Raw genomic sequence first — 14,288 nt, 5'->3', positions numbered from 1 at the left:
ACTAAAGGAAGCCTCAAACAGTTTCGATTGTCAAAATTGACACTAAATCCAGACCTAACACTATCCCTGAATATTTCATTCTTATCCTTATATTTGTTGAACTAATCCTTGCCTTACGAAATGCAATCAGAAAGGTTAGAGTCCCTCTTAGTTGATCTGGTAGAAACTTGCGAGCGAGAGTATTTGAATAAATTGGTTGCAACATATGTTTCATAGCTATTCCAAAATTATTTTATTTCATTCTACGAAGGAATCTAACAATTTGTCATCGTATAATTATTTCCCCCTCAAAAAGGAAGTTCAAATCAACGTTAGTCACGTTCGTCGATGAAATCAAAGTCTTCGTAAAAAGTAAAACTGGCAAGTTGAACGTCTTGCACGTCTTCGCGAAAAGGTCATCCCTAAAAAGTTGTTGCAATCCACTTTAGAATCTCGTCTTTCATTTCCTCGAAGAGTTGTTTTTGTTCAAACAAAACGTCGGTTACCCCCGCTGATGTTTAATTCTCATGAACTCGCACGTACTCAAAGAAAGGTCGGCCTTTAAAAATTGTTGTTATCCAGTTAGGTATAAGATCCTTCCAAAAAAACTCAAGTTTCCCTCGCTTACGTTTAAGAGTGGAAACTTTACGTTAAAATCCTAGGGTATATTTTTGTGCAATTTTAACTGCGTTTGGAAACTTTTTGAACATGACCTATTAAGATTTCGCCGAAACGGTAATTAATTTAACGGCTCACTTTTGACGATCATTCCAGAAAAAAACAATATAATTAGTGTTGTCTCTGACGATAGCTGAGGTACTTGACTCTCACGACTTGCAGAGGCATTGATGCATTGAACATGTGCGCACGCAACTCCATCAAGCTTCTTATAACTCAGTAGAGAGTTGAGTCCTATCAGTTTTGACAAAACCTTGTCATTATCCATTTTTTGGCAGCGTTTCTGAGTGATACTGCATGCAACACCAAAAGAATTACAATGAGAGGTATTAAACAAGGAACAGGTATGTGAAATCTGGCTCTTTGATTAAGAATTCGCATCTCAAGGAGACTTTCGTCCACAACTGAAGCAGTGATTAGATGCAATGCTTACTTTTTGAAATATGAGATTGTTTGCACATCTATGTCATTTAAAACTAATTTCTAACCCATGGTATGCGACTCTTAATCTTGCAAATAGGAAAAACTTTCGAAAAGTTCACTCTGTATTATCAAACATAAAAAAAACAGAGGTCGAACTCTAAACGTTTTGGAATGTCTTTCGATGGTGGCTTTGAATAAAGAATAGTCAGATTGTCTGACACAGTGGAACAGTCATGGTGGCCTATGCGGTCCTATAATTTTCGTTTTCTGAGCTCAGCACAATTCTATTTTCCAGCTCGATCGCACATTCGTTCTATCCAAAAGATCCTTTCAGTTTTAAGTCTGCTTCTACCTTTGGAATGGCTACTCAATGTCTAGTCAATGTCAAGATGGAAAACTATAATCAGTTTTTGAAAGTGACTTTCTTATGTAACAAGTATCATGCGAATATTAGGTTGATTCGTGGAATTTCGTCCGGTCTAAGATTTAAGTCCTTTCCATCTAGCAGTCCTTTGTTCCTTCAAACTTTACTTGCGTTCATATTGATTTTGAATACATGCTGATGATTATGGTCCTGAAATCGCTGCGTTGCTTTTCGTACGGGAACGGCAAAGCGTGAAGTTTATCTAGTACCGTAAGATGTAAGGATTCTCTAACGGAATTTCGCTTGTGAAAAAGTCTTCAGACACCTTCTCCTCCTTTCTTTAAATATTGCTCTCTGCCGCCTTTTCTTGTCTCTCCAAAGAATTAAGAGAGAATTTTTCTGGAGACCACGTGAAATCCAAAAAATGTGGCACATGCCTAGGAAAAGCCCTACCTTCATACTTCGCTCAAAGATACCTTAGGGTAAGTCTATAAACGTGGTATAATTTTTTTTTTTCAGAACTGTTTTTATTTTCTAGAAAATCACCAAACACTATATCGAGCCCCAACCGCCATAACAGTGGCCGAAATGAAGCCGACGAGTAGGGCAACAAAAACGTTATTCTTCAAAAGCGCAAAAGAAAGCAAGTCTTTCCGAATATTATCTATTTGTATACGAGGTATTAACAAATGATTTGAATCTAATAACGGGATTATTGACATAACTATGAATTATTGGCGAATATTTGAAAATCGCCAAAATTTGATTGATTAAAAATTTCATTTTGGAGCAGTTTTTCAATAAAAATTTTTCCTACTCGGTATAACTCGGAATCACTTGAGATGAGCATTTCTGAAAATTGGAAACGATGTTCTTTTCAAGGATATAAAAATTAATTTGGGGCTCTTAATTACTGCGAAGAAATAGCCCGATCTATTTCGTGCAAATCGCAACGCCGCCGTGTAAACAACCGCAGATAATCCAATTATTCTTTTATTATCGAAGCCATAATTTCTTCAAAATCTTACCGCTTTGAGCTGTGCTTTATCAGAAACTCAATATGTTACCCTTACCTTCTGAAACCAGTGATTAAGGAGTGATGTTTCCATTATTTTTGTTTCAAATCGCCATGTTCACTTGAAAAGTGTTTACAACGTCCGGCTTGACCATTTACAATACTCGGAGCTGTTCATAAATCATCGCAAACCATCGCAACTCTTGACTTATTTCTGCTTCCATACAACTCCAGTATATACAAAAGTCTTTTTAGCACGATAAACCAAGATGCTTTGATCGCTTACAGTTTCAGTTAAGAAACGTTTGGCTCCCCAAATGGCACAACGATGTTCACCAAGTCGTGTGTCATCACTCATGTTTGTCACGCAATCACGCTAAACGTGCACAGGACACCCAGACAGGCATTCGTCTGCAGACATCGCTGTACCGAGTGCAGGGCCAACTAATATTTATTTCTTAGTCAGTGTTATGTTTTAAACAAAAACCTGCGCGAATTCACTTAAAAAACGCTGTAGATCTCTTTTGAGTGTTTTGAATTAGTGCCATTCTGAAAAACTACTTTTTGACGTTTTCGTAAATTTAGTCACCCCCTGGTACTGACTATACATGCGTTGTTATCGACTCTATTTCCACGACTTCGCGCTTGCAAAGATTCTATTTATCAATAGGCACTTTAAGTATGACGTTTAACGGCAAACGGCAAACGCAAGCTTGCCTTTCATTTTGTTACCTATTTATGGAATTCTTAAAAAAATCCTGCACAAAAAATAAAATGAAATAAATCAAACCTACTTAATTCCGTTTACACACGCCTAGAGACAGACGACAGAAATTGAATTTTTGACGTTCGCGGGAAAAACAAACGTCATGCGCAACCTCTCAAATGACGAACTTCCCAGTAAACTAAAACAACTGGAAGTTAATTGTCTGGTGCTCCGTGATTATATACATCACCTACGTGTCCCTAGTGGATCGATAAGGTCTACCATGACCTTCAGTGGCAGGCAGACAGGTTCCACGGTGAGGCGTTCTTTTCTAATGACACTGGAAAAATGCTACCGACTATGTAAACAGAACAACAGACTAACAATTTCGTGCTTTATCTAAGCACTTTGAACGTTAAACTTCACTAAAAACGTAAATCTTCGAGTCACAAAGTCGGCCGATTGTAATAGGCCGCGAGACATTACGTGTTATTTGATATCGCCTGACTGTAGGTCATTACAATTACATTTTTAAAGCTTTGGACTTACACAATCTCTGTTTTTTGTTTTTGTTGTTGTTGTTGTTTTTTTAATTTTCCTTATGATAGCGTGCTCATCAATTTAAACCTTTCGATTTTGTACCTTGATTGCTACGATGATAATGGCCATCGCTAGAAACTTGACAGTTTTCTCAACTCGAACTCGGAAAAAGTTGTTTCCCGTCCCTTAATCAAACAATTAATCGGCCATTCTTTGAGATCCCGAATTCTCGACAAGACAGAGGCGGCGTACCCTCGGAGATTCAAGAAATCAGGAAGTTCCTCCATACCAGCTAACTGAATGGGTTTTATAAAGCAAAAAAAGAAAGAAAGAAAGAAAGAAAGAAAGGAAAGGAATACAGTGTCATATACTTTAGGTTTCTTCCTGGTCAATGAAACCAATGAATTCAAGCTACATGTAGTTCGTCACTGCTGACAGGTACAGCTAAAACAAAGGGCTTCGATCTTGCTCACGTAAGGCTGCTTACGATGAACGGAGATATCGAGATACCGAAATATTGGAAGGCAACGTGAATATCGATGCCCGTGCTAAAATGAGATCGACTTCCGATTCAACATCATTCACGCCCACAGCCTGTTTGTGTGCTGAGATGTCTTTCTCACATAAGCGCAGAGGGACTATAAGAGAAGCTTTTCCTGCAACTCGACTTCGCTTATCTTGGGAGCAGCATCCCCCAACTAATCTTTGAAAGGAGCAATTGATTTCCATTTGGTACGCTCACCTCTTAAAAAATCGGTGGCCAAACGAAAACACCATTTTAGTTTGCTTTGGAAAATTTATGGCGCGACGCTCATTATATGATTAGAAACTGTGCCTAATCTAATTTATTTTTTTAGCGCTGAGTATTTTAGAAAGCTACTCCCAATTTAATTTTTCCACTCCTGCACCTGTCTACCCTGCAAGCCGTCACAATTTACAAAATAGGATAACACATTTTTTTACGTCGTAAAAAAATTAATGCAGTGAAATTTCCTCTATGCTGTAGTAACATATAGCTAATTCATTTAGCAGTCTAGGGTGACGCATGAGTGGTATCGCGCTTAAAAAATGCAAACAACGGTAATTTTAAATTCTGGATTTAAAACTTTTTCCCGGAAATAAAAAATAAGGGATAAGAAGGAAAGAAAATAAGAGCGTATTGGTAACCGAGCCTCCTTTCGAGTGACATGTTATTGCGTGACACCATCGCAAAAAACGAACGTCAATGATTCATTTCATCTATCAGGATGCCCTGGCTCGTTCTATAAAAAACAAACTTCCATTCTTATTGTGAAAGGAAGACTTGTAAAATGTGAGTGTTCCAAGCTGAAATATGGTTATAACTGTCCAGCAATGCGACGTTTCCGGCAGGAACCTTCGTGAGATGTTTTCAGTGTGATTTGGTATACACCGCCTGTAGTGCTGTACTATCGAAGCTGTTGTCAAGTCTCTTTATAACAAGATTGAGGCAAGGAACCAATCTTAGAAAGGTGTTTTTCGCCAGGTGAGCCTAAGAAATCCAGTTTACAATCTAGTATAGGTCAAAGCGATAAGATTTTGTTGGAATTATGGCTTCGATAATTAAAAGCCTAATTGGATTATCTGCGGTAGTTTACATGGCGGCGTTACGATTTGCACGAAATAGACCGGGCTACTTCTTCGCAGTAATTAAGAGCCCCAAATTAATTTTTATATCCATGGAAAGAACATTCTTTCCACTTTGTAAAAATGCTCATCTCAAGTGATTCCGAGTTATACCAGGTAGGAAGAATTTTTATTGAAAAACTGCTCCAAAATGTAATTTTTAATCAATCAAATTTTGGCTATTTTCAAATATTCGCCAATAATTCATAGTTATGTCAACAAGCCCGTTATTAGATTCAAATCATTTTTTAATACCTCGTATACAAATAGGTAAAATTCAGAAAGACTTGCTTTCTTTTGCGCTTTTGAGGAATAAAGGTTTTGTTGCCCTACTCGTCGACTTCAATTCGGTCATTTTACGGCGGTTGGGGCTCGATACAGTGTTTGGTGAATTTCTAGAAAATAAAAACAGCTCTGAACAAAAAAATTATACCACGTTTATAGACTTACCCTAAGGTATCTCTGAGCGAAATATGAGGATAGTGATTTTTCCGATCATGTGCCACCTCCCACGCGGTGATAAAAAAAATTCGCTCTTAATGCACTTATTCTGATCCTCAAGCTGATCTGGGTCAAAATTTTGGCGACGGCTTTTCTCAACAAACTTGAATGTTGATCTGGCTTGAAAGATGAAACAGAAACGTTAAACTGCCACGCAGTAAATGCGGTCATATATCTTGATATTTTTTTGTATGTGAAGTGCATGAATGGTACTTTCCCTGGGCGCAGGGAAACAAGAGAAATTCCGTTTTTTCATTAATGAACAAAATCTAGTTGTTGCAGATCCCCGGTTTAAGGAAATTGGCGAAGGATTTTCTGCTCTTCAGTTAGGCCAAGCAAGTGTTCCGAATCATTGAAGTTTCCCCACATTGAACGTTTAGTCAGGTAATTTACAATTAATCGCCCAACGGAGTGAAAATTGACCACTCCGAAAGAAAACTTATCGCCAAAGTAACGTCAAAAGAGAAATTTATCGTCACCGAATCCCAACTTAAAAGACTGAAAATTTCACGATTTGATTCTTCGATTTAACCTTATCCGTATCAGTACTTCGTAGGAATGACTCTGAATTAAATTCATTCCACGTGGAATCGATTGGAAGCTTGATTCAGAGGTTATGAAGGTTATGTTATGAGAACCCAGATAATTACCATATCAATATGGCGGACGGTCACGTTTTTAGAGCTCTTAGATGCTGGATCATTCTGCTTTATTTCTACGTTTGTTTCTCTGGTGCACTCCTTCCCAAGGCTAATCCTGACCTCGATATATCTGGTGATACTCTTCTCTTCATTTCTCACGGTCTGACGACAGTGAGAATTCAACCTTTTAACCATCGGTCACCGAGCTCGCAACATGCAAAGAATCTCCAGTTGCCGAATTCAAGACTTCTACTCCTTGGATGCCGTTTTGCGATTAATTCCTCTCTTTCCTTACTACTCATTCGTCTCGCAAATGATGTTGAACTTCAACCTGGTCCTGTTGGCTCCTCTAGTTCACATGACATCCTGTCTGATCTTCGGGATTTGTCAACGAAAAATGGGCTTACAATTATTCATCAAAATATCAGAGGCCTCGTGGCGAACAGGGATAGTCTATGCCAAATGATCGATGATTCCAAGCATATAGACATCATATCCCTCAGTGAGACTCATCTATCGGACAGTGAAGAGGCTCAAGTTCAACTGGATGGCTATACGTTCATTAATAGACCAAGGAAAACAGGCAAAGGTGGAGGTGTGGGAGTTTATATCTCCTCTTCTGTCCCCTTTCATAGAAGACTAGACCTGGAACGCGATGGGATCGAATGTATCTGGATAGAAATTTTATTTCCAAAATCTAAGGGTATCCTTATTGGTTTTATTTATCGCCCCCCGAGTTCTTCAAAGCATCTTTGTGCAGATTTTGAAAATAAACTGGAGTCGATGCTTTCTGCTGTATCATCTGAAAACAAAGAATGCATTTTGACAGGCGATATCAACTGCAACTATTTGGTAAGCTCAGACAACAAAGAACTGAAGGCAATGCTATTGTCTTTTGGCCTTAAACAGCTAATCAAGGATCCCACGAGGGTAACGCAAGATTCAAAAACACTGATAGATGTGATTTACACAAATCGCCCTCAGAATGTTTATAGTGTTAAAGTCATTCCCGCCGGCTTAAGTGACCATGATATGATTGGTTGTGTCCGGAAGCTGCATAACCATAAATTCCAGCCAAGAACCATCACCTGTCGAAACTATGCTAATTATGATCCTATATCCTTTTGCAATGATTTACGGTCCAATAGTTTCACACCTGTCTTTAAATCCTCCTGCGTTAATGAAGCATGGTCTTTTTTGAAAGCCATTCTGAAAGAATGTATTGATAAGCATGCGCCAGCTATAAAGAAGAGGATCAAAGGGAAACTCAGCCCATGGCTTACACAGAAGGTAAAGCAAGAAATGAATACCAAAGATCAGCTTTTGAGAAAAGCGAGAAAGACAAATCGTGAAATTGACTGGTCTTCGTACAAGCGCCAACGAAACAAAGTTAACGGTATGGTAAAAAATTGCAAAAGCAGGTATCACCGTGAACTCTTAGAGGAGACTGTGGGTTCACCTAACAAATTTTGGTCAGCTATTAAAAAACTATACCCTACAAAGTCTACAAAGGAACCAGGAGCAGCTTTTCTCGTTAATGAAGCAGTAGAAACCGACAAAGAGGTTATTGCAAATTTGTTCTGCAAATTCTTCACTGATGTTGCGCGATCTCTAAAAAGAAAGATCTTCCCTCTTTGCAATTTTGTCTGGAAAAGGCCCCTTACAATAGACACCCAGCAGCCGCTAGAGAACTTTGAGTTTAGATCAGTCTCGGAAAAGGTTGTCTTTAATGCATTAAAGAGCCTTAAGAGAAATAAGTCCTCTGGCCTTGACAACTTTCCTTCTGGAATGTTAAAGGACTCTGCTGATATAATAGCCAAGCCTCTCACGCATATAATTAACCTGTCTCTCGCAACAGGGTCTGTACCTACTGACTGGAAAGCGGCTAAAATTGTACCACTTTTTAAATCTGGTTCAATGGCCGAAATCGACAATTATAGGCCTATTTCAATACTTCCTTCAATGTCAAAGATCCTGGAGAAAGTGGTATTTAAGCAGCTGACGGCTCATTTTGAACAGAATGGTCTACTTTCTCATTTTCAGTACGGCTTCCGTCGCATGCGCTCTACTGAACTGGCCGTTACTCATCTTACCGATGTTATCAGAAGAGAAGGTGAGAATGGTAACCTGACAGGCTGTGTTTTCATCGATCTATCCAAGGCGTTTGACACCATCAGTCACTCTGGCCTCCTGAGCAAGCTTTCAACTTACGGAGTTCGTGGAACAGAACTCGCATGGTTCACTGATTACCTTTTCTGCAGATCACAAGTTGTCCAATATAAAGGCGTGCTATCAGAACCTCAACCCATTCTCACAGGTGTTCCTCAGGGAAGTATCCTGGGTCCTATCTTATTCATTATCTTTTTCAACGATGTACATAAACCGCTTCAACACTCGAAGATTATCACTTATGCCGACGATTCAGTCATCTATACCTCTTCTAAAGATATTGATACTATACAGAAAAGCCTTAGCGAGGATATGAATAACCTGTGCGAGTGGTTTAAAGACAACGAACTGATCATTAACCTAAAAAAGGACAAGACGGAGTCTATGTTATTTGGAACAGCTAAAAGAATCAACCTTCAAGACAAGGAACTTAAACTTTCTGCTAATGGGTCACTCATCAATAATACCTCTACCTATAAGTACTTAGGTGTTCACCTTGACTCATCACTAAACCTCGCATCACATTTTGACCGAATCTATAAAAAAGCTGCAACCAGAATCAATCTCTTGCGATCAATTCGTCCTTTGATCGACCAAAAGTGTGCAGAATCGATCTATAACACTATGATCGCACCTATCTTTACCTATTGCGGAACACTTGGTCTTAGCTTTCCGGATTACCGAAAGGAAATGATAAAGAACATCGAACGACGAGGCTTTAAAGTTATCGGCAATAGTTCTTTTAATCCCCCATCCGTGAACAATTTGATCAAGCGTAAAAGCTGTCTGTTTGTTTTCGACTGTCTCCTGAATAATGTTTGCACACCCTTTAAGAACTACTTCGAAAGGCTGGTTCATTCTAAGGCCACTAGGAATAACGGTATATCAGTGAAATTACCCAAAGTTCGTTTAGAATTTGGTAAAAAGAGCTTCTATTACCAAGGAGCAAAGACTTTCAACAACCTGCCTGCTGAACTAAGGTCGTTAGATTCGAGACTGAAATTTAAGAACAAATTGCGAGATTATTTTAGTTAAATTCTATCTAAACGTGGTTATAGGTATCCTTTTCAGAGTATTTTTATTTAATTTTTAATTTTTTTTCATTTTATTGTATGCTTTTCTAGACCTCAAGATCAATGATTATATCTTGTTAAATTTTATTTTATTTATTTATTTATTATTTTTGACAGGACCCCAAGGACAACAGTGTTACACACTGATGGGTTTTTCAATCCTGTATAAAAATTCGTTATTATTATTATTATTATTATTATTATGTTAAAGAAAAGAAAACGCACAAGAAGCAACGGGAACCTCCCAATCTGAAAAAAACGATAAGTACTCAGTAAGACAAACATCCCATTTCTCTTTCACATCCCATGAAAGTTGATTCGGTTTTGAAGAAAAAAGACGCGGCGACTTCATGACCACAAATCCCATATTTAGTGGCAACATAAAGATAAGTGATATAAAAAAAATTCCACGTACCTTAGGGTTTTGTATTCTCCAAAAAAGGTATAGCCACAACAGAAAGAAATGCCGGTAACCTTCAAAATTTTGGGATGTCAGGCAAAGCTTTCTACGAGATTCCTTCGCTCTCCCAGAACTCTTATTTGCAATTAAAAGTTCATTTATGAAATCCGTTCGATCCGTTCCTCCGTTCGCTACCACGCAGCAAAACTATTTGTGAATATGCTGACCGCTTCTGGATAGGATTGAAGTTTAAATGTTGAAGCAAATAGTCGTCTCGGTAAGTTGGTAACTCGTATTTCGTAAACTCAGAGCTTGAAGTTGACTTCAGGTTCTTATAAACGAAGGCTGTCTTCGATCACTTCCTTTGCTCGGTTCTACCAAATAAAACACGCGATCAGTTATAATGTGAGGACGTTTCCGCTGGAACACAAAAACAATGCAATGTTTCTTTTGGAAGTATTATTCCTTGTGGCTTTGAACGTTTCTTGGATTCGAAATAACTGCATTTTGTGGATATTTAGAGATTGGAAGCAGAATTGACTTCTGGTCGTTTGCATTTGAAAAATTTGAGTACAACAAATTTAATGAGCTTACAAAGCAATACCGAAAAGCAGAGAATCAAATAAAGTTGTTTTTCCATTTGCGCTTGATGGCTGTGAGACGGTAAATAGGCACTTTGTGTTAGATGAGTAAAGGTTCATTACTATGCTCTCGCAGTTCACATTTGTGAAGCATGATCAGTGATTAGGTTTTGCACGTGATCAGAGCGTGGCTGAGGTGGGTGGTGTGATTGTGGCGTGATATTTAAGTGTTCTTATCTGGAACTTCCTTTCTATTTTAAAAAAATAATGACTTGTAAGTTGCTCACGGATTATTCTTGAAAACGTTATAGAGAAGCCTGTGGCTGAAAAAAGCAGCTTTTGTTTACTTCATCAAAAGACGAAATAGAAAACTGGTGGAGCAGAAGGCCTCCAAAAATATGGCTCTTCAAAGGAACATCTTGAGTGTTACGAAGAAAAACAAGTTATACTGTTATAAACGCACAACTTTTGGTCTTTTTACTTTGTACAATTTCCGAATCAAAAGCACTCGTTGATTGTTAAGTTCTCTCGGTTGTTCAATTCATTCTTTAAGTGCGTAGCACTGATCATAAAATATTTAAGGTGGAATGACTTCTCACCGCTCAATGACTTCTTCTCTTCAGGTTCAGCTCTACTGCTTTTGGCACTTTTTCTGAATTCTCAGTTTATACCATCAACAAGTGCAACCCCAATAGATTGCCAGAAGAACACTGCTGTCTGCTTAGAAGAAATCTTGAAGGAACTGACCCAACTTCAATTTGAGGTTAAAATTCTCACAGAGAACAGAACATTGGTGCGATGTACGTTTACTTTTTTTTAATTGTACTGGTTATTCCATTTTATCTTTATCATTATACAGTGTAACACGAAAAAGGTAGTCTTATGCATGGCGATCTCCATTTATTTTCAGAGGAACCATTTTAGCGAATCTAGATGACAAAATTTTCAACATGCTTGGAGCTCTTATCTTTAGCAACTCTCTGTTCAAGCTGCTGTGTAGCTGAACATTGACAACAGAATAATTTAAATATTCTAAACTTTTTTCGAATCTTTGGTCATTTGTCGAGTTTTTTCAAAATAATTTTTATTCTTATCTTATGATTTGATGCGCTTTTAAAAGATAAAAGATATATGAAGAATCCAAGTCCGTAGTCTTCTCTCCAAGACAGATACTTCTTCGGATGATATAAGCACATTCATACCAAACCCCCTCTTTGAGAGCATGCCCAAAACGTCAAGCATATTTATTTTATCTACAACAGCTAGGAACTGTGCTGAGCTGTACAAATCCGGACGAAGGATCAGTGGTGTTTACACTATCGACCCAGATGGTTCAGGCGCCTTTAATGTATATTGTGACCAAACTACAGCCAACGGGGGATGGACAGTGATCCAGAAGAGAATGGATGGCTCCGTTGATTTTAACCGCACCTGGAACGAATACAAACATGGCTTCGGTAACTTGGTCGGTGAATTTTGGCTGGGATTGGACAAGATAAACCGCCTGACTCGAAACAAGACAAAGAACAAGCTTCGGGTAGATCTGGGGGTAACTACTGGCAAAACTGTTCACGCTGAGTATGACTGGTTTGGGATTGGGAACGAGACAGCTAAGTACCGGCTATACATTGGCAATATTACAAGTAAGTTAACGTTTTTTCTTTTTTCGGCATTTATCATTCGATTTATATATATTAATTCATTCTCATTTAAATCTCAATATTTTACTCTACTTGATCGAATAATGGTATTATAAGTTGGCAAGGTAGTCCTGAGGTAAACCTGAATGTCTGATTGGTTCTTACTCGGTCTGGAGTTAGGTCTTTGTGCCACGTAAGGAACTCACTTCTTACTAACCTTCATTTTTTCCTTTATTTCCTTTTTTGCGGAAAACAGCAAGTTATTCGCGGGAAAAAGCCGTTATACGGATCCTAGAATTATGCGAATTTCTTTTGTTCTGTTTTGAAACAGATGCCACCGTTTCCTCTGATTCCCTCGGTCCCCACAGGAATCTCGTTTTTGGTACCTGGGATAGAGATCCTGTTGATTGTGCTGAAAGAGGTGGCAGAGGCTGGTGGTATGGCAACGGTATTAAATGTGCTGATTTGTCAAATCTCAATGGTATTTATCCGCGTTGTGGAAGGAACACTTCTGTAAAGATTCACTGGGCAAAGTTAGATCGAACCAGTGCCAAAGACAGCGCTCCTTCATCAACTGAAATGAAAATTAGACCGGTGGACTTTTAAAAACTTTCTTAGAGATAAGTACACAGCACATAGGTAGATAGTAATTTTTTAGTGTGCTCTGATAATATCCACCTCTGAGCAGCTAAGGCGACGAAATCGAAATTAATTTAGGTTATGAATTGGTATATTGTCAGAAACAAACCATCTTTTTGGTTTCTTTGTAGTAAAAATTCCAACATTGGCTTTTGGTAAATACGTCCCATTGCAAACATGCCCCCTTACCTTCTTCACGGGTTCGTCAGAAAACGTAAAAAAAGTTCGCCTGCGTATTTAGCAGTTCTACCCCAAATCTTTCGACTCGTTTCCTACCACAGATTGTGTTAAAGTTTTGTCAAAATCAAAATATTTTGGCGACTAACATGCAACCTGTCCCCTGAATATCTACAACCTCGATTTATATCTCGAAATGTTATTACTTCGTATTGACTAAAGAATCCTGCGTACAAGTTGGCTATTCTACCACCGAAACCAGCTATTTGAGGAGAAGTTTTTCCTTTAGGGGTGCCATGCTGAGGAACAGACTTTCGCAAGAACTCTGCTCAACAGTTTCTTTAAGCGAATTAAAAACTACGTCATTGTAGCTTTTAAATGAGACATAGTATCTTAGAAAAACAGCTTTCATGATATAATGGGTTTTTAAACTTTTAATGCTGTATTAATCATTAGTAAGTAAGCAGAATTTTTATATTTTATACTCCTAGATTGTGTTGAAGAATTTTACTGTGGAGAAATAAAGTTGTCTATCAATCTTTCTATCTATCTGACAAGCGCTGCCCTTTCACGTGTTAACGTGGAAAGTTATCGAGATAAACAACAACAATGAAGTGGATTAATTTTCCATTTTTTTCGAGTAAATTTGCAAATCAGCGTCCGAGTGCAAATTTTTACTTTGCTTTACTTATATAGGAAAAGATTATGAGCGATTTTTGAGTAAGAAGAGGACGATGTTCGATTCCGAAGCTAGATTTCAACGTACACGCGGTTTCTTCTTGCATTTGTGAAAGAATCGCTGCCAGAAACAACTAACTTTAATTTAACTGCTTCGCAGCATGCGCACCGTTCGCAAAGAGACCGAAAGTTGAAGGCAGACAATCCTCTTGGCCCAAGTCCATTAAGATAGTGCACCTGGTCTTCTAAGAGAGCGTTAACGGGCGGCACAATAAATATAGTGACCAGTTTATTCCAGTGAAGCGAGGCGATCGATCACTGGCGCTGCTTGATATATTAAAGATTTTCCATAGCCATTTGATAACGAAACGGAGACACCTTTACCTTCGAAAAACATATCTCCCTTAGTGTCATCAATTGCAAAATGCTTCCAATCGATA

The 14,288-nt window shown here is 38.3% G+C and overlaps 1 protein-coding gene and 1 non-coding gene across 2 annotated transcripts; one reads left to right on the top strand and one right to left on the bottom strand.

Annotated features, from left to right (window-relative positions):
* The first annotated feature begins 913 nt into the window (after nucleotides 1–913).
* Nucleotides 914–13,679, top strand: LOC131798279 (angiopoietin-related protein 7-like). The gene is made up of 4 exons (XM_066159319.1): nucleotides 914–1,001; nucleotides 11,338–11,514; nucleotides 11,977–12,357; nucleotides 12,686–13,679. The coding sequence occupies exons 1-4, from the start codon at nucleotides 977–979 to the stop codon at nucleotides 12,958–12,960; spliced, it is 858 nt and encodes a 285-aa protein (XP_066015416.1). The 5' UTR covers nucleotides 914–976; the 3' UTR covers nucleotides 12,961–13,679.
* On the bottom strand, nucleotides 7,148–7,226 carry LOC131793107 (small nucleolar RNA R12). Its single transcript, XR_009340892.1, has one exon. It is a non-coding gene; the product is annotated as a small nucleolar RNA R12 (small nucleolar RNA).
* Nucleotides 13,680–14,288: the final 609 nt, after the last annotated feature.

The sequence above is a fragment of the Pocillopora verrucosa genome, chromosome 12, assembly GCF_036669915.1.
Source record: "Pocillopora verrucosa isolate sample1 chromosome 12, ASM3666991v2, whole genome shotgun sequence".
Classification (NCBI taxonomy): Eukaryota; Metazoa; Cnidaria; class Anthozoa; order Scleractinia; family Pocilloporidae; genus Pocillopora; species Pocillopora verrucosa.
This window is presented reverse-complemented; position numbering and strand designations above follow the sequence as displayed.